At 37.5% G+C, this 19,389-nt stretch overlaps 4 protein-coding genes and 1 long non-coding RNA gene across 5 annotated transcripts; 3 read left to right on the forward strand and 2 right to left on the reverse strand.

Moving 5' to 3' along the window:
• LOC109950443 lies at positions 3,335-4,053 on the reverse strand. Its single transcript, XR_002272644.1, has 3 exons — positions 3,847-4,053; positions 3,605-3,745; positions 3,335-3,459 (listed from the first exon to the last, which is right to left on the reverse strand). It is a non-coding gene; the product is annotated as an uncharacterized LOC109950443 (long non-coding RNA).
• On the forward strand, positions 5,852-9,147 carry LOC18769130 (glutamate-rich WD repeat-containing protein 1). The gene is made up of 12 exons (XM_007201948.2): positions 5,852-6,032; positions 6,132-6,295; positions 6,576-6,654; positions 6,752-6,934; positions 7,037-7,135; positions 7,364-7,529; positions 7,642-7,748; positions 7,886-8,025; positions 8,122-8,194; positions 8,344-8,459; positions 8,573-8,690; positions 8,778-9,147. Exons 1-12 carry the CDS (start codon positions 5,985-5,987, stop codon positions 8,904-8,906), a joined length of 1,422 nt encoding a protein of 473 aa, XP_007202010.1. The 5' UTR covers positions 5,852-5,984; the 3' UTR covers positions 8,907-9,147.
• On the reverse strand, positions 9,423-13,125 carry LOC18769097 (enhanced ethylene response protein 5). The gene is made up of 12 exons (XM_007202102.2): positions 12,899-13,125; positions 12,671-12,807; positions 12,479-12,572; positions 12,223-12,312; positions 11,920-11,985; positions 11,688-11,777; positions 11,508-11,564; positions 11,092-11,153; positions 10,575-10,662; positions 10,260-10,336; positions 10,098-10,172; positions 9,423-10,012 (listed from the first exon to the last, which is right to left on the reverse strand). Exons 1-12 carry the CDS (start codon positions 13,064-13,066, stop codon positions 9,775-9,777), a joined length of 1,242 nt encoding a protein of 413 aa, XP_007202164.1. The 5' UTR covers positions 13,067-13,125; the 3' UTR covers positions 9,423-9,774.
• Positions 13,275-15,478, forward strand: LOC18769243 (ectonucleotide pyrophosphatase/phosphodiesterase family member 3). Its single transcript, XM_007201901.2, has one exon. It carries the CDS (start codon positions 13,502-13,504, stop codon positions 14,987-14,989), a length of 1,488 nt encoding a protein of 495 aa, XP_007201963.1. The 5' UTR covers positions 13,275-13,501; the 3' UTR covers positions 14,990-15,478.
• LOC18769051 (thioredoxin-like 2, chloroplastic) lies at positions 16,422-19,129 on the forward strand. The gene is made up of 4 exons (XM_007202477.2): positions 16,422-16,798; positions 17,275-17,460; positions 18,157-18,321; positions 18,731-19,129. Exons 1-4 carry the CDS (start codon positions 16,610-16,612, stop codon positions 18,866-18,868), a joined length of 678 nt encoding a protein of 225 aa, XP_007202539.1. The 5' UTR covers positions 16,422-16,609; the 3' UTR covers positions 18,869-19,129.

Here is a 19,389-nt window from a genome sequence, read left to right on the forward strand (position 1 = left end):
TACGTTGTAATACACATTGTCATGTAGCACATTTGACTTGAGGGTAGATCCCGAATTGTGTAAAACACAATGTCATTAACCCTAATATTGAATAATAGACATAGGGTCAACTAAGTGTTTGCTTGGTTTTGTTTGTCTTTGCGCTATACATTAATCAGCATAACGTTGTTAAGCTTTGTTCAGTTTGCACACAGGGGGTCGGTATTTGCATTGAACATATGCAATTGCATGACGATGATGCAATGCAAGTCCTTCTGTGCGCAAACCCCTAATTGTTCAGAAAAATGAATCTTATTCTTTTGTACAGGCATAATTACACCTGTTTTTTAAACTATAAATCGAAGGTCGAAATTAACCGAAATACAGAGCATGAGAAACGATAAGGGGCAATAAGCCGAACATATTATATTACAAAGCGACCAATTATCGAAATTACGTTGTAATACACATTGTCATGTAGCATATTTGACTTGAGGGTAGATCCCGAATTGTGTAAACTAATATTGAATAATAGACACACATTAATATAGAAGTGTATTTAGTGGATTTGGTTTCTAGTGCATATCCCTTGGTACAAGGCCTAGGTTCGAGTCATAGTCATGTGCATATATTTGTAATTTTATTCCCTTTTTATTATAAGAACAAAATTTTAAATAGTTTTAAAAAAGAAGCACGTGAAAAATATAAGAGGATAGATCCAATTAAACCAACAATAGTATATATCGCACCCATACATTTTTTCCTTAAAAAATAATAATAGTAATTTCTTCAACTCAAAACAAAACACCCATTCATGTCTTCTTCTTTCTCGTGAACTTTTATTTACTTAACAAATGCACTCCCTGCGTTCGCCTGAAAAATAGCTCATTTGTTTGAAAAACTAAGTTAGTGGGGTCCATTTTCCAAGGGAACGGTAACTTTACTCAACGAAAGTGCCCATTGCGTTCGCGTGAATAAATATCTCATTTGTTTGAAAAAGTAAGTTAGTGAGGTCCATTTTTCCAGGGAACGGGCAACTTTACTCAACGAACGCAACCCCTACGTTCGCGTGAACAAATAGCATGTTTATTTGAAAAAGTAAGTTATTTGGGCCAATTTTACCGAGGAACGAGCAACTTTTCTCAACGAAAGCAACCTCTGCGTTCACGCGAACAAATAACCTGTTTGTTTGAAAAAGTAAGTTATTTGGGCCCATTTTTATGGGGAACGGGCAGCTTTACTCAATGAACGCAAACCATTGTGTTCGCATGAACAAATAACTCGTTTGTTTGAAAAAGTAAGTTAGTTGGGCCAATTTTTCCGAGGAACGAGCAACTTTACTCAACGAACGCAACATCTGCCTTCGTGTGAACAAATAGCCCATTTGTTTGAAAAAGGAAATTAGTTGGGCCCATTTTTCTGGGGAACGGGAGATTTTACTCAACGAACGCAACCCATTGCATTCGTATAAACAAATAGCCCGTTTGGTTGAAAAAGTAAGTTAATTGGGTATACTTTTGGGGGAAACGGGCAACTTTACTCAATGAACGCAGCCCCTGCGTTTGTGTGAACAAATTGCCATTTGTTTGAAAAAGTAAGTTAGTTGGGCTCATTTTTCCGGGGAACGGGCAACTTTACTCAACAGATGCAACACCTGCGTTTGCGTGAACAAATAGCTCGTTTGTTTGAAAAAGTAAGTTAGTTGACCCATTTTCTCCATGAACGGGCAACTTTACTCAACGAACGTAACCCCTGCGTTCGCGTGAACAAATAGCTCGTTTGTTGGAAAAAGTTAGTTAGTTGGGTCTATTTTTCCGGGGAATGGGTAACTTTACTCAACAAACACAACTTTTGCATTTGCGTGAACAAATAATCCGTTTAATTAAAAAAAGTAAGTTAGTTGGGCCCATTTTTCCTGGGAACGAGAAACGAGGAACGGGCAACTTTACTCAACGAACGCAACCCCTGCGTTCGCATGAACAAATAGCTCATTTGTTTGAAAAAGTAAGTTAGTTGGGTCCAATTTCCTTGGAAACGCCAACTGTATTCAACGAACGCACCCCCTGCATTTGCGTGAAAAAATAGCGTGTTTGTTTGATAAAGTATTTTAGTCCGTCAAATTTTCCGGGGAACGACGAACTTTACTCAACAAGCGCTCCCCTTGCGTCTTCGAAGTAAAATACCTTGTTTGTTGAGTAAATCAAGGAGTTCGTTGGGTAATTTGGTCAACGAACAACATTATTTACTTGACGAACGAGTCGCTTAGCGTTCTTTAGGTAGGTTTGTTGGGCATAAATTACTGAATATAACTTTCATAATTTACAAAGAACCAAGGTAAAATGAAGGATTATTTAAGGAGTTACTTCCTCTACATTTCAACTCAAAGACTTCCACCTCTTTTGTACTTAATCCATTATTCAAACACAATCTGAGAGACAAAAACAGAAAACCCAAACAATGTCACATTCAATGGTTGGTAGCTCAAGAGGCTCCACCACACCTAAGAACAAGAGGTTGGGTGATGATGGTGTTAATTCTTCGAATTATGTCCGCCAACAAGTCAAACAAGCCCATGATGTCACGAAGCCTCCCACCGAGGCTAGTAACATCTTTGATGAAGGAGATTCAACGACCAAGTACCACATTTACATGGCGGGATTGAGATCGGCTTTGAGATGTTTAGGAAATACGCTCAGCTTGATGGTGGTGAGATGTTTAGGAAATACGCTCAGCTTGATGGTGGTTCAACTAAGTGGGACAAAATCCAGGTATACGAAGCAATTGCTATTTTGGAGAAGCGAGCTCCGTGAAACACCGGTATTGTATGATTTATTTGGTGTTGGTTGTCATCATTTCTGATGTCATTTCAGATGTTATAATTTCAGCCATAATATCGGATGTTAAATGTTAGAATCGGTATGGTAGAATAGTTTGAGGGTATAAAATGTACAAAAAAATAACCCCAAAATATGGTTACGAGACCTTTATTATCAATCTAGTAGGAACTCTTGTTTGGTAAATGAAGTCGGGGCTTCAATACCCTGCTATCATGTTCCCATTGCGGCAACAAAAAAACTCTGGTGTGCAATGTATTACGTGAAGTAGATAACGTCCAATTGGCCGTCACATAATGCAATTGTCCATGACATACTGCAAACACAACGTCCCTGTATGCAAACAGGAAGACGTACATGCAATTGCACAACCTTAACCATCAACCTTATGTGCATGCAGTTACAGTATATGGAACTAATAATAATAATAATTTACTATTACATATATATTATTCTATAGATAATATGTCTAATTTATATAATTCATATAGCAATATATATAATATAGAATTTATATATTTTTTACCTTTTTATTTTCTACTATTTCATATATAGTTTCCTAACACATATAGAGCCCTTCCGGAACCCCTTCTTTCTTCTTGAACATCACCTTTTCCTTTGCCTTCTTGAAGTCTATATGTGTCACCTGATGCACACAATTTAAATGTAACACCCACGTTAATTACAATGATTAAGCAACCAGTTGAATCAAACACAGTAAGAAATGATAAACAAATTTCAGAGATTCAAGATGGGGAAGGGAGGTTGGAAGATCAAAGTGTCTTTCTCACCTTCATATGGCGCTCTCTCAAAGCAAGCAAACCAGCTTCAGTACATATTGCCTTTATATCAGCCCCAGAGAACTCATCCTTGGTCATAACAAATTCTTCTAAGTTGACATCATCAGCCAACGTCATCCTGGATGTGTGAATCTGCAATCAATAGATCCAATCATCGTTAGTCACAACCATAAAAACTTGGCACGTTTGATGTTGAATTTGTTTCTTTCTTATAAACAGTCGTGTCAATTTACCTGGAAGATGCGCCTCCTTGTTTTGATATCAGGAAGAGGGAATTCAATCTTCCTATCTATTCGGCCAGGACGAAGCAAGGCTGGGTCAAGACTCTCAATTCTATTTGTTGCCAAGATCACCTTGACATCTCCTCTTCAATCAAAACCATCTAACTGGTTCAGTAACTCCAACATGGTCCTCTGAATTTCACGTTCACCACCTGAATGAGCATCATACCTGCAGACAAAAGATCATCTGGAACATTTGATTAACAGTAATTTACAATCTTTTCATCAATGTTCAGCGACTTGCAGCTCACCTCTTTGTACCAACTGCATCAATTTCGTTGATGAAGACAATGGAGGGTGAGAGGTCATCAACAACCCTAAAGAGTTCCCTCACTAATTTCGGACCATCCCCCAAGTACTTCTGAATCAACTCACTACCAACAACACGTAAGAAAGTTGCTGATGTTGAGTTTGCCACTGCCTGAAAAAAGTGAAAATATGCTTACACGCTGAGAAGATAATTTGACAAGAAGAGTGCAGATACAACAAATATGCCATAAGCAAACATCATTGAAAGGAACTCTGTGGGGCACGCATAATTTTCGTTAACTGTGACAATAAAATTTTGAAACTAGACAGGTCTTTGCAACAAATTTTGTTGGTGCCTGCTCTGACCCAAATGTCTATTGTGAGTATGATATCGGTGGGTGCATGAGAGAGAGGTGCACCCACAAACATACAAACAAACAGGAAAACTAGCAAAAGCAATTGCTACTGGTGTCAGCATTGCAAAATACACAAAAATGGTGACAGAAATAGAGAGCAAACTATAATATCACAAAATGAGAATAGATGCAGCGACCTGTTGGAAGGAAAATATCAGTTTGATGATATTTGACACCCAACTAATGACAACTGCATCCCTACGGCATGTTGCATACAGAATATGATACAAATTGGAAAACAACATGGGAGACAAGTCTGAAATCTTGCAACTTAATTGAAACAGTGAAGCAGGTGACTGCACCCTGATTTTTTTGTAACATGTGCAAGTGGGGAGGATATTCTAGTGAACAAGACAGAACAAGGATACCAAAAGAACAAATAAATACAAGCAAAAGTTGAGATACGTGCATACTTTGGAAAAAAAAAACTATATACTGTAATTGCATTCAATGACTTGGATTTGCATACAGGCTATTAGTAATTGCATACAGAAATATGCAATTGCATGAACATTACAGCCATCAATGTCAGATACCCACTTCACCTCACGCCACTTTCAGAATCACAAACCCACCACAATCAAATCATACACAATCAGAGGCCTCATGGGTATTCATATATACAATCAGATCAAGAGGCACTATAACAACCCAGCAGAAATGCACAGTGGGAAAAGAAATACAAAATTTGAATAATTAATTTCTGGAATTGTTCAATGAAAAAACTGAAACAACAATTCAAAATCACTAGAAGAATAAATTAAATAGAACCATCAATTACCCATAACGAAAATCAACACACGAACTTACCGAGATGGAGGAAGCAGCTGGAGAAGACGAAGTGGGTTTCTGGGTTTTGGTTGAAATATGCTCCTCAGATGGAGAAGACGAAGTGGGGGGAGCTTCTTCAGGCTGTACGAAGCTGTGCAGCTGTGACTTCACCGAAATAGAGCTGTGGCTGTGCAAAGCTATGGAGGAGGAGATAGACGAAATCGATCTGTGTGCAGCCTAGGTTTTGAACGCGCGGGAGCTTTTTTTTCCTTATTTTCACTGGTTAACCAAAAGAACCAGTTTCACTTGTTTTTAAAAAAAGCCCACGTGACTAGCATGTGATGGGCTGTACAGGTACAGCCGGCGCACCACAGCCAAACTCCAAGAAGTAATGCCATTACAGACACTTTTTTGTTTTTTCGTTTTTGTAGCTCAAACGGATAAAGCAGTCAGTTTTAGCCCAATAGCCCAGGCCCTTTTGTTTTATGAATAAGTTATTTTTGGGCCGGAAAAAGATAGCATTGTAATTAGCAGGAAGCCTGAAGCCCGATAAGCTAAAACCCTAGCCCCACCAAAACCCCTCTTTCTCTTCGGTTTGCTTTGTTTCTCATTGCTTCATCAGTCTCTGTTTCTGGAAAACCTGAAGATTAGAAAATGGTCCGAAGCATCAAGAACCCTAAGAAAGCCAAGAGAAAGAACAAGGTCAGCTCCAATCCACTTCCATCGCCTTTAATTGTTTAATTACTTCAGTCAATTGGGGTTTATCTTTCACCAATTCAATCGAATTGAATTCTTGTTTAGGGCTCAAAGAAAGGAGATGGGTCTTCTTCCTCTGCAATACCATCGATGCCTGCGAAGGTATGGCAACCAGGAGTGGACAAGTTGGAGGAAGGCGAAGAGCTCCAGTGTGACCCATCAGCTTACAATTCTCTCCATGCCTTCCATATTGGTTGGCCTTGTTTAAGGTTGCTCTGAATTTTATTTATTCTTCTTTTTGGTTGCCCAGAAATTGCAGGAAAGGCATAAAGTTTAAACTTTGAATTCTGGGTTTGAAGTGTTGGAGCTTGGTTAGCTGAACTTAGTATAACTAAGTTGAACTAAGCATACGGCTATTGCATTTTATTGTTATTTTGGCTGTTAATGTTTAGCTTTTTTAACGTCGGAAACTCTTATGGCTTACGCAGAGTATTGAATTATGTTTTAGAGGTTTCCAATTCACTGCTAAAAGTGAATTACTTTTGACAGCTTTGATATTGTACGAGATACATTGGGGTTGGTTCGGACAGAGTTCCCCCATACAGTGTATTTCGTTGCCGGGACTCAGGTGAGCTTTATCTTTTAAATTTCTGAATGATTTATCTCTCGCTTTTCTTTCACCCATACGATAGTGATGGTGAATACTCAAACTTCTTGTTGCGCAGGCAGAGAAAGCTGCTTGGAACTCTCTTGGAATATTTAAAGTATCCAACATTTCTGGGAAAAAGCGCGAACCAGTGCCTGCCAAACCTGCAGATGAAGACTCTAATATGGATAGTGAGGATAGTGATAGTGACGAAGATAGCGATGATGAGGAGGCTGGTGGATCTGGCGCACCGGTTTTGCAGGCAATATTTTGTTACATCCCAGACATGATTCATCTCACCTTCATCTTGCTTAGTTTTGATCTCATCTATGTGCATATCCATGTTTCTTGTTCTCATGTACAGTTGCGCAAGGTAGCTCATGAAGGATGTGTTAATCGTATACGCGCCATGACACAAAATCCCCATATATGTGCATCGTGGGCAGATACTGGTCATGTGCAGGTCAGGCTTTATATCCTTATATCCTGGATGAGTTCTTCATCAGTTACAATTTATATAAATATGTACATATTTTGAGCATAAAGAATAGATTATGACTACAAGTTCCTTATATGGTTTAATAGAATAAACTCACAACTACATTAAATACAAGTTCCTCATATTAAACTGACACTTGAATGACCATTTACATTTTACTTTAAACATGGATTAATCCTGCTACTCTTGCAGGTTTGGGACTTCAGTTCTCATTTAAATGCTTTAGCAGAATCAGAGGCAGACGTTAGCCAGGGAGCTTCTTCAGTTTTTAACCAGGCTCCATTGGTTAAGTTTGGGCATAAAGATGAAGGGTTTGCTCTAGACTGGAGTCCACTTGTACCTGGAAGGCTTCTATCTGGTACTATTGTTAACTTAGTTTAATATCTTCTTTTTCTCTATCAAGGGTATTTAATAACATATAGTTTTTTTCATTGAAACTAATGATTTTTTTATGTTCTTGATTTTAAAAGGGGATTGCAAGAATTATATACATTTGTGGGAACCTACATCGGGTTCCACATGGAATGTTGATACTACTCCGTATATTGGACATACTTCAAGTGTGGAGGATCTGCAAGTATGTAGTTAAGATGGGAAGCTAAAGTTCGATCTGTTGTTATAAAGCATATAGTCAACCTTACAATCTAGTTAGAGTAGTTTTCCTTAATATTTTCTGATCCATTAGCGATACTTTTTTACCTTTTATCTTTGCAGTGGAGTCCTACCGAACCTGATGTATTTGCCTCTTGTTCTGTGGATGGGAACATAGCAATATGGGATATCCGTCTGGGAAAGTCACCAGCAACTTCTTTTAAGGCGCATGATGCAGATGTGAATGTTATTTCTTGGAATAGGTGCTTAAATCTTGAACGTTAGTTGTTTTTGTTTGTTGTGATACATTTTGTGCTTCATATGATATGATGACCTTGGCACCATTTTTCTTTTCTTAGGCTGGCTAGTTGTATGCTGGCATCTGGAAGTGATGATGGTACTTTTTCCATTCGTGATCTTAGATTGCTTAAGGTATGCCTCGTTGAAACTTCTGTATCCGTACATTTTCTCTTGTAATTCATTTACCATGAGTATTAAATTGGGTTCAATTATGCTTTTTTTAAGATCATTGATAATCAACAACTAAAATTATTTATCCTCTTTCCTCTATTTGCACGTAGGAAGGAGATTCTGTAGTGGCACATTTTGAATACCATAAACACCCCATCACATCCATTGAGTGGAGTCCACATGAAGCCTCCACTTTGGCAGTGTCATCTTCTGACAATCAGCTAACGTAAGTAATATTTAAAGACCAGATTAGAGTGATAATCCTACATTAAAACCTAATACTTTCGTGCTTTCTATGTCTGATCTCAAAATATTTTGTCACTTGGCTTTCGCTACCAGAATATGGGATCTATCTTTGGAAAATGACGAGGAAGAGGAGGCAGAATTCAAAGCTAAAACAAAGGAGCAAGTGAATGCTCCAAAAGATTTACCTCCACAACTTCTTTTTGTCCATCAGGTAAACAGTTTTGACCGATTGTTCTATTCGAAAAACCCTCACTGTCACTTGTTCAGTCATTTAACTCATGGTTATTTATGGTAACAGGGACAAAAAGACCTCAAAGAACTTCATTGGCATGCTCAGATTCCTGGCATGCTCGTTTCAACTGCAGCAGATGGTTATAATATTCTGATGCCTTCAAACATACAGACTACCCTTCCCTCTGAACTCTGATGGTGCTTCAAAGTTGAAGTTTGTCAGTTTGCTTCATGCACCGCCAAGTAGATATATTTCAGATCATGTTCCAATAGTATGATGAGCGCTTATGTACTGAAGCAATTACATATTTGAAGTGACAGTTGTTTTGATTTGTTTTTTTTCCTTCCCCTTTTTTGGGAGTTTCGTTGGTGTATGGAACCTCTACAAATTTTGCCTAATGCCTGGAATTTCTTGATGATATCCTTTTTGATATATTTGTCCAATGAGTTGATTATCTATAAGGGCAATATGCTTATGCATCTATTTGTTTACTGGGATTTTGTACGTATTTAATTCACAGTAGCACAGAGGTGCAAGAAGAATTAACCGTGGTAAAACAATATAAACCCCCATTAATTTACTAATTTGCAGGTTACTACACATCAACAGTGCGCCTGTTGAGGAATAACAATGTTAATATTCAGATGAAAAAATGTCAGAAAATGGAGAAATAAAGAACAGATGAAATCAAGTTTGAAGAGAGTGGATATCAATGGAGAAATAGACATAATTCCTAACAAAATTTATATATATATATTTGGGGGGAATAATGAACATGAACATGAATCTATGATGGCTGTTGAGTTCTCAAGATTTTCTAAAAAGAAAAACATGACTCACAAAATTCAAAATTACAAGGGCTGTAAAAATAAGACTTGTATAGCTTTTGTCGTTATAAGCTGCCTCGTATGTGGCCCAACCCCCTCCATATGATTCTCTTTGACAACATTTTTCAGGTACAAAGCAGCAATTCTTCATTCCAATGACGAGGAACTGAAACTGGCCAACCCATAACATCTACATAGCATATTTTTCATCACCAAACTAGTTCTGTCAATTTTCTCTATGAATTGACAGGCTTTCCATTCAATTTAGGGAAAGGATCTTGCTTGCTTAAAACTACAACTTTGCTCTTGTGTGCAAAGTACCCCTTCACAAGATTTTTGTATATTAATATGGCCACTATGCACTCCACCTCATCGAGATCCATGGATATCTCAAGCCATTTCAATGCTTTGACAATTACTTCTAATTTCAGCTGATGAGCTTTGATCGGGTCCTTCTGCTTTTGGATAATGTAACTGCACAATGAGCATGTGGTAGTCATGAACTGAATCTTCGGAGTAATTCTACTATCAAACTTTAAAAAGTGGCACGGGAACTTACATTTTCTTTATTAATCTCTGGTAGACTTGGAGTTCTAGCTTCTCTAGGACAAGATATACACCTGATCTCAAGAACCTGTTTTATTTTAACGGACTCAGTTTCCATCTTCCAGAAAATGATTTTTATCTATCTCAAGATTTTCAGAAAGAAAGCCAAGCATACCGATCTTCGTGTTCTTCAAGAGCATGCCGAAGAAGTCGGAGATCACCTCTTTTTAGAGCTTGTACAACATTCTTATACTGTGAAGGCAAGAAGTTGTAAACTAGGATTTAGTCACAGCTTTGAAAGGGGGGAAATGGGCGTGGGGGCAGGCTAAGGTTTACACTCTTCTTCATTGAGAACACTGGTAAATAGATTTATGAAGCATACAAGTAACATAAACTCATTTCGAATCATCAACCCCATTGAATAATTTCTCTTGTAGGTAAAGGAAATAACAAACAAATCAAAACAAACAAATCAAAGGGAATGACAAACCTCAACCAGGTTATACTTTTCCAGAAGCCAATCATTTGGTAAGATGCCGATTGAAAGCTTCACGGGTATCAAATATTTCAATATCATCCTATGCAAATACAAACAATTTAAAAATGAGTAGAAAATAAAAGGATGGTACAAAATTTAATAAATCTCATGTTAGACTTCTTCTCACAAGATGTTTTATGACGAGTAAGAATATAAACCTAAACGGCAGAAAATTAGAAGGATATTGATGTATGCACCATTTCTGTAAGAGATGTTGAATTTTAGATTCAGGTAACACCAACAGAATAGAAGTAAAATGATCATCCATCTGTCTTATCATGATAGATACTAGAAGATCAGTTTGGTCAATTATCAAAATCAAATTCTAGTATCAACATCATACAAATAAAAAGATGATTCAAGCCAAAGAATATATAGGCACAACAACAATCATTTTGTCTACAAAGATACCTCATAAAGTCTATCATACAGATGCAACAAATATGCAACAAGCACACCTGAACCGAACCTTATATTTGCTTCACTCTGTGGATTGCAATGCCTCAAGGCATACGACAATTTATGATCGGCCTGCGAGGTGACAAAAGTCGATTTAGTCAATAGCACGGCTGAAGACAACCTAGATTTTCAGTTGTAGAGCTTTCACATGCATAGAAATAAGTGAATTCAGTATAGGATAAGACGCCCACTGATATCAAATCTATAATCTAATGACACATCTGCTGTGAGTGAATCTAATCCAATTTCATTATTTAAAACGACCATAAGACACAGGATGGAACTGCTCATTTCTCTATCAAGTGTCTCTAAATTCCAGAATTCAAGAATCCAGAGGGTGACCCCGAACCAAAACCAAAAACACCACTTAACTTAATAAACAAGAAACTTGCACATTACTAACACCATGGAAATTAGGTTACTTACAGCAGGGAAATTTTCATTGAAAACTTCTAGGCGGCCTGTATAATACATGTAAGTGACCTGCATATCACAGTACAACAGTGAGAATAAAGAAAAAAGTTAGTTGCACAATTCAAAAGGGGGCAGGAAGAAGAAAAAAACAGGAAAGAAAATCACATCTGCTCAATCAAAGTCAATTCCGACCTTATCTCTCTTAGGGAATTCCTCAAAATCAAATATTCTTGCAGTTTCAATGCTCCTTATCACACTGCGGCAAAGGTGAACTGTACCAAGCTGCAGAGTAATAAAAGATAGTTCATCATAATGCAGCTCAGGTTCCGTGTGGTTTACTCAGAATGCAAAAGAGACCCTAATAGCTAATTCAGATATATTTGAGGAAGTATTAATAAATTCATAGATGTGCATAAAATCTTACCTTAAAATAAACTTTAAACAACTGGCAAGTCACGTATAATGCTCCAACACGTTTTGGTCCTTTTCCCTAAAATGGATACAATAATGAAAGCGTTAGCAATATGGATTCATAAGGATAAACTATGACATTAGTTTTTAAATTTATAGTAGTATTTTTCACAAAAATCCAAGAAAAAAAATGCAAATGTTAATGTTATAGAAGCAGGAGTAAAACAATCGACTTTCATTCAGAGAGGAAAAACTACATACCAAAGTTTTAGTAAGAGAAGCGAAAGAAATTGAATATGAAAGTAAGAAATCTTACAGCAAGAACCCCAAAAACTTTCATAAGGAAAGAACCAGCTCCCTTCAACTTCTCCGGGGACTTTCCATTTGAAGCCAATTCCTTATCAGCCTACAAAGCCACACATAACAGTTTCACTTGAATCCTCTTCCCAAAATATCCACAACCAGTAATAAAATAAAGCACACATTTTGTGAGAGGTCAACTATAAAGCACATATTATTCTTTTCTTTTATTAAAAGGGGAAAAAATAGAAAAGGGAAATTGGGGGTCTTACCCTCTCGGCTAGAACCCTAATTTCATAGGCTATAACATACAATGCTTGCAAAGCCCAGGCTGTGTCCCAGTTCCTAAACTCCTGAATAAAAGCACTGCACATCCACCACAACCAATAGTCAAATACCAATACCAGATATAAAATTACATACACATAACAGAATTAATCAAAATCAATCTAAAAGATGAATACTTTGCAGATTTTTCAAAGGCTTGGTAAGAATCAATGAAGCTCCCGACTCGGTAACTCTGAAAAGCACGGAACAGATGAACCAGAATTTCACCAAATTGAGTGTCGTTATCGGACTGTTTAATCAATCTATTGGCGTCCTGTCACACATAATAACAGCACTAATCAAAACCCTAAAATTCCAATTGAAACAAATACATATATAAATTCACATTCATGTAAATGCATGACCTGGAAGACGTTGAGGGCATCGGCGAGAGAGAGGATAGCGGGGTTGTTGGATGAGAGAGAGAGGAGCTGCTTGAGGGAAGCCCCGTCCTGGGCCGAAACGGCGTCGGAGAAGCGGTTGAGGTAGTCGTTGATTCTCCTGTGGGCCTCTCCCATGCTCAAGAACGCCATTTTTCTGCTCAAACTCCCCTCTCAGTAAGCAGACACCTTTATTTCTTGTTTGCTTGATTGTGTGTGTGTGTGAGAGTGAAGGGTCAAACGACGTCGTCAACAAAAACGAAAGGGAGAGGACAGAGAAACGACAAGTCGTTTTACGTATAATTGGAATATCCAACACCAATCCGTTGTCGTACATACCTTCCTTCCAGCTCAAAGCAGGTCCACAGAAAAGTTGAAAATAATTAACAAGTCGTCTTCTTTGAAAGTTGAAAGCCAACTTCCACCAAACTGTCTGCAACAACAAGACCAAACCTTTAACCCTTGCATCTTACTCAAGCCCCTCTCTTTCTCTTTCTCCATAGCTCAACAGCAAGACCCACATCACAAATTCTCCAATTCTTTGAACCCATTGAAGAAAAACCAGAAGAAATTAGCTGGTTTGTCGAAATGGGTTCGGATTCGTTGCCCATGAAACCCACACCGATCCCAACCCAAGATGAAGAGCTTCCAAACCCAGCTACGGCTCTGCTCTCTTTCAACACAGACTCATCCACCTCCTCACCTTCGACCTCATCCCCTTCTCACAAACCCAGCACCACCATCATCTTCATCTCTCTCTTGCTCATCACCTGCATAGCTCTCTCCGCTGCTATTGCTTTCGCTTTCCTCTTCTTCTCGTACCCATCAAAGGCCACAGCAACGCCCGCACACAACTCCACATCAGTCGAATCCAAGGCTCGGGTTTTAGCAAAACTTGACCATCCAGTGGTTCTATTAGTTTCCTCAGATGGCTTTCGATTCGGTTACCAATTCAAGACTCCGACGCCGAATATCGGTAGACTCATCGCCAATGGGACCGAGGCCGAGCAGGGTTTGATTCCTGTGTTCCCGACTCTAACATTTCCCAACCATTACTCAATTGTCACAGGTCTTTACCCTGCTTATCATGGAATAGTCAACAACCACTTTGTGGATCCGCACACAGGGGAGTTTTTCAACATGGGAAGCCACGAACCCAAGTGGTGGCTAGGTGAGCCCTTGTGGGAGACTGTGGTCAATCATGGTTTGAAGGCTGCCACTTATTTCTGGCCTGGTTCTGAGGTAAATAAAGGTTCTTGGACTTGCCCTGAAAAGCTTTGCATGCAGTATAATGGTTCTGTTCCTTTTGAGCAAAGGGTTGATACTGTTTTGAACTACTTTGATCTGCCTAGTAGTGAAATTCCTGCGTTTATGACTCTGTATTTTGAGGACCCTGATCATCAGGGTCACCAGGTTGGGCCTGATGATCCTGAGATTACTGAAGCTGTTGCTAGAATTGATAGGATGATTGGGAGGTTGATTGAAGGTTTAGAGAAAAGAGGGGTCTTTGAGGATGTTACTATAATTTTGGTGGGTGATCATGGGATGGTTGGTACTTGTGATAAAAAGCTAATTTACCTAGATGATTTGGCCTCTTGGATTGAAATTCCTGATAATTGGGTCCTGTCACATACTCCATTACTTGCTATTCGTCCGCCTTCAGGAATTGATCCTTCGAATGTTGTTGCTAAGATGAATGAAGGATTGAAATCAGGGAAAGTTGAGAATGGGAAGAATTTGAGAATGTATCTTAAGGAGGAGCTTCCTAGTAGGCTCCATTATGCAGCGAGTGATCGAATTCCGCCTATAATAGGGTTGGTTGAAGAGGGGTTTAAGATAGAACAAAAGAGGACGAAGCGGAGAGAATGTGGAGGATCACATGGTTATGACAATGCTGTATTTTCCATGAGAACCATATTCGTTGGGCATGGTCCTCAGTTTGCAAGAGGTCGTAAGGTTCCTAGTTTTGAAAATGTCCACATATACAACTTGGTCACTAAGATTCTTAATATTCAGGGTGCCCCTAACAATGGATCTTTATCATTTTCAAAGTCTGTTCTTTTGCCTAGTGCTTAGTAGCCACCCCCAAGCATATCCCAGGTGGAGTCATCTGGTTGAAGTTTGAGCGGTGGTTGGCGAATTCGGCTATCATGGAACCATATGATTATGTTTTGCAAGGTTATAAGGTCATGAATACAAAGATTATGAGGCTTTCGCAGAAAGGTGGCAGTATCAGTTACTTCCTGATCCATGAGCTCACTCTTTGCGACATGCTTAGTTTCAGGCAAGTGTGATGTACATTATTTGAAGCATGATGAACCATAATAGAAGGTATTGTTCCATCTGTTTGCTTCATGTAATAGGAGCTACCATGAACAGGATCCAGCCTCTAAATGCTGAATTGTAATTTTTGTAACTTTGTAAAGAGACATCATCTGGTAGTATAAATTAGTGTTGTCTTAATATATGTAATTTTGAGTTCATATTAAAGAGTAATCCCTCCTTCAACCTCAATGGTTTGGGAATTCATCTCTAGACAGTTAAAAAAATCTGTGTTTGGCAGCACTTCTGCAATCTCTTAAATTCGAAGCAATCTTTCTTTTATTGCCTTTTGGGTTTCTTGAGGAACTTTCAAAGCAATCTTTATAATAGATCAATAGAGATTAGAGTTCTCTTATGGTAGTAACATCATGTCATTTTCTGTATTTTTTATTTTTTATTTTTATTTTTTGTTTTGGGGGTGTTTGGGTAAGCCGAATCTTAAGGCATCAGCCCAAAAGGCAGACCCTCTTTATGGCCCAAGTGGGCTAGATGGTTAGCGGCCTGGTTCTTCTCACGGCCTATTTAAAGTTCTGTTGACTTTTACAATTCTAGTGAATAATGCAAAACTCAATTACTTTTCCAAAATATTCCGCTTACTGAATATAAAATATCAACTCACTAGAAATCTTTATTTTTTCCCTAAAAAAAATTCTTAACTGAGAAAGAAATAACACGTTAATATGAAGAGAATTTTGAAGTTAAATACGAAATTACACAATATTTTCATTTTAAATATTATAAAAATTTAGATTAAAAACCACTTGGAAAGTCAACAAAAACTAATATAAATATTACTAAAATGTAATGTTATTATGTCGTTTGTCACTTATGCAATCACAAAAACAGCCCTTACCCAACTTTTAATTATTACGTTCTTAAATTTGTGTGTTACCATATGTCCTAATAACTAAAAATTTATATGCACAAAACTGCAACTACAAAGCAGGATTATTTGTATTTTTTTTATAATACAAAAGAAAACTAAATGAAAAGGAAAAATTATTATATATATTTTGAACCCTGTTAAAAAAGAAAAGTGTGGAATTTAAATAGAAAAATTCTAAATATATGCTTTTTCTTGAAAAAAAAAATTAATTGAAATTGGAAAGCAAGAAGTAGAATCAAAATCAACCAAAAACTTTTCATCAAAAAAATCAACCAAAAACTAACATCGTCTTCTGGTTCACACACACAGCACTAGATACTATCACACACGCACACACCTCCTCTTCTTTAAAGCCATGGCCTTTCTTCTTCGGCGACTTTGACCCCCACGTACATGCAGAGCTCACCCACCTCAGCTTTCTCAAAATCTTCAAAAGCTCTGTTATTTAATTATCTTTTTCTATATTTTCTATTTTTTTTTCAAGTCAAATGGCTGATGTTTTTCGATTACCATTCCATTCACTACGTTTCTCTTCGTCTCTGCTCACCTCCTCCTTCAATTCTCTCCAACCGGGCCTCCCACCCAATCAAAACCCATATAAAAGGGTTTATCCTCTTTCATATTCATCTGTTACTCGCGTTGCTTTCAGACCCAGAAAGCAGTTGGTGCATTTGAAGGTAATTCTAACCATAACTGGTCATTTTCTTCCAATTATTTCTTATCTACTCAATATTTGCTTGAATTTGAAAGGACCCATTTTTTGGGATATTGTAATTGGGCCATATATTATAAGCCTTTGGGAAATTTGTTTGTGAATTGAGTTCAATTACCAAGTTTTCTGCACATTATAAGTATTTTAGGGAAACCCATTTGTCTAAATTGTTTTGTTCAATTGCATTTCGGAGCTTTTTTTGCTTATCTGTTAAAGTTGAAATTTGGGTTAGCAAATTTTCAGTTTTTCAGTTTTTCTTCACTTCACCCAGAAAGGCCCTCATTATTGCCAAGTTTTATGATTTAGATAGTCTAAAAAGGGAAGAGGAAAATCGATTGGAAATTATTTTTTGTTAGTTTTCCCTAAGTTTTGGACTAAGCTGATAATTACTGAATGTTTTATGGCTTCTTGTGTATTTGTTGTACCCTTTCCTGCATGCAGGTACAGGCAACTGTTGCTGAAAAAGACAGAGACCAGCCAAAATGGTGGGAAAGAAGTGTTCCAAATATGGTTGACATTCATTCTACACAAGAATTTTTGAGTGCTTTAGGCCAAGCTGGTGATAGATTAGTTATTGTAGAATTCTATGGGACTTGGTGTGCTTCTTGCCGTGCATTATTTCCTAAGGTAATCTCCTTTGTCACTTGAACATTTCTTCATAATTTTGTTCCAGTTTTTAACTACTTGAAGAAATAAAAGTCAAGTCGTCTTCATTCCTTCTAGTTACTTTCTGCTTTAAAAACTTTCGTATAGTTTCTGAGACAATAAATCCGTAGTTGTTTGACCTTAAAACAAGCGGCGAAGAAGGTAATGTTCATATGCGTATATGTGTAAATACATACATGTATACTAGGACTGGTGTCATTGAAACCTTTCCTGGTTTGCGCTTGCTAACTTGAACTGTAAGACTTCAAGTTCATTGGAATGGTTTGATTCCAGATGTCAACTGTACCTAAGGAAGCAGTGGCATGTCTTGTTGGAGAACTCGGAACTAATTCTGGTCAGCTGAGTGTTTTCTTTGGTTGTTTCACTTTTTCCTGGTTATATTGCATGCCGCCTATGTTATAAATAAACAAGAAGTCACCCAGTTCAAACTGCTGTATATATGTTTTTGAGGAGGCGAGATGGCTTTACTACCCAAAGATTCAGCTTAAATGTCCAATGGAACATAAGAAGTCTTCAATTTTAAAAATTCATTTCGTAAAAATCTCCTCGAAACTACTTCACTTCAATGGAAACTTAGATAATGTTGAATGTATCACACTTGATTTTATATAGTTGAGGTGCTGTGTTCCTGATATTGTTGTTTAATGCATGTGTCAGCTCTGCAGAACAGCTGAAGACCACCCTGAGATTTTATTCCTGAAAGTGAATTTTGACGAGAACAAGCCAATGTGCAAAAGTATGAACGTGAAGGTACTTCCCTATTTCCACTTTTATCGTGGAGCTGAGGGACAGCTTGAATCCTTTTCGTGTTCACTTGCTAAGGTACTTATTGAACTTCTGTTTTCTTTTTCTTTTTTTCTTTTTTGTATCATCATTTAGGTTACCGGGAAGAATGTTGAATCTTATGATTTTTATAGTATCTCTTTTCTTTTTACACCTTAGAAAACTGGTTGTACCCTCTGAAGTACCTACTTTTTGAAAAATGGGAACCATAGTTTGTGTAAAACTCCAAATCTGATTAGTTTAGCTGAATAAAGGAGAATTAGTAAACTTGAATGGCATACTGTTGGAAACAATCATCTTCCATTATCTTCTTTTCATTGTGTTAGATTTATATGTGTGATGCAGGTAATGTGGATGCTGAAGTTTTAGAATTGCTCTAATGCTTTTAGGAAATTTCACATACATTTTTCATTTCAAATGACCTGATTGTGTCCATAATCTTATGCAGTTCCAGAAGTTAAAGGATGCTATTGCATTACACAACACAGCTCGTTGCAGCATCGGCCCTCCAAAGGGAGTCGGAGATCTTATACTGGAACCTTCCTCAGTTCCGAAGGACAAGCCCTCGGAATCTGCTTCATCATAGAACTTCTTCAACTCAATCAATTGTATTTAAGAAAATCGGTCCATACAGTATCAAACCCCACAATAGTCAGCTTGAGCTTGGTACTTGTATTCTGTATATTTGCTCCCTCCCCCTACGCAAAACAACGCAAAGCACAAGTTGCTGTTCTGCCACATTCTTTGTCATTCTTACTCTGGATGTCATGTATTTACTTGAAAATTCTGTGGACAAAGACGTTCCAGGTTCATAATATATGATATGAGTGATTCTTTCTTTCTCCAAGTTTATAACAGCTGGACAATCAGGTTGAAGTTTGCTTATTTAGAAAATCATTTTCTCTATTTATCTTTTTCTCTCATCATCTCTTTAATCTGTCTCTCTCTCTTCTCGTCTTTATCATTTTTTTTCTCTTGCTCAACTAAATAATAAAAACATTAAAAGATACAGTAAATATTTATTTAAAAAACAAAATAAATAAAGAGTGCTATTATTTCCACCCATTTGTTCTATTTCCCCACCCACTTTATCTTTTCACCCATCAT

The sequence above is a fragment of the Prunus persica genome, chromosome G7, assembly GCF_000346465.2.
Source record: "Prunus persica cultivar Lovell chromosome G7, Prunus_persica_NCBIv2, whole genome shotgun sequence".
NCBI lineage: Eukaryota > Viridiplantae > Streptophyta > Magnoliopsida > Rosales > Rosaceae > Prunus > Prunus persica.

Coding starts and splice junctions, on each gene's coding strand:
- LOC18769130 (XM_007201948.2), top strand. CDS start 5,985: ATGGTCCGAAGCATCAAGAACCCTAAGAAAGCCAAGAGAAAGAACAAG. Junction 6,296..6,575: donor ATTGGTTGGCCTTGTTTAAG/GTTGCTCTGAAT, acceptor TACTTTTGACAG/CTTTGATATTGTACGAGATA. Junction 8,691..8,777: donor AACTTCTTTTTGTCCATCAG/GTAAACAGTTTT, acceptor TTATGGTAACAG/GGACAAAAAGACCTCAAAGA.
- LOC18769097 (XM_007202102.2), bottom strand. CDS start 13,066: ATGGCGTTCTTGAGCATGGGAGAGGCCCACAGGAGAATCAACGACTAC. Junction 12,313..12,478: donor TTAGGGTTCTAGCCGAGAGG/GTAAGACCCCCA, acceptor GTGGCTTTGTAG/GCTGATAAGGAATTGGCTTC. Junction 11,154..11,507: donor TCAATGAAAATTTCCCTGCT/GTAAGTAACCTA, acceptor GTCACCTCGCAG/GCCGATCATAAATTGTCGTA.
- LOC18769243 (XM_007201901.2), top strand. CDS start 13,502: ATGGGTTCGGATTCGTTGCCCATGAAACCCACACCGATCCCAACCCAA.
- LOC18769051 (XM_007202477.2), top strand. CDS start 16,610: ATGGCTGATGTTTTTCGATTACCATTCCATTCACTACGTTTCTCTTCG. Junction 16,799..17,274: donor AGCAGTTGGTGCATTTGAAG/GTAATTCTAACC, acceptor TCCTGCATGCAG/GTACAGGCAACTGTTGCTGA. Junction 18,322..18,730: donor TTTCGTGTTCACTTGCTAAG/GTACTTATTGAA, acceptor AATCTTATGCAG/TTCCAGAAGTTAAAGGATGC.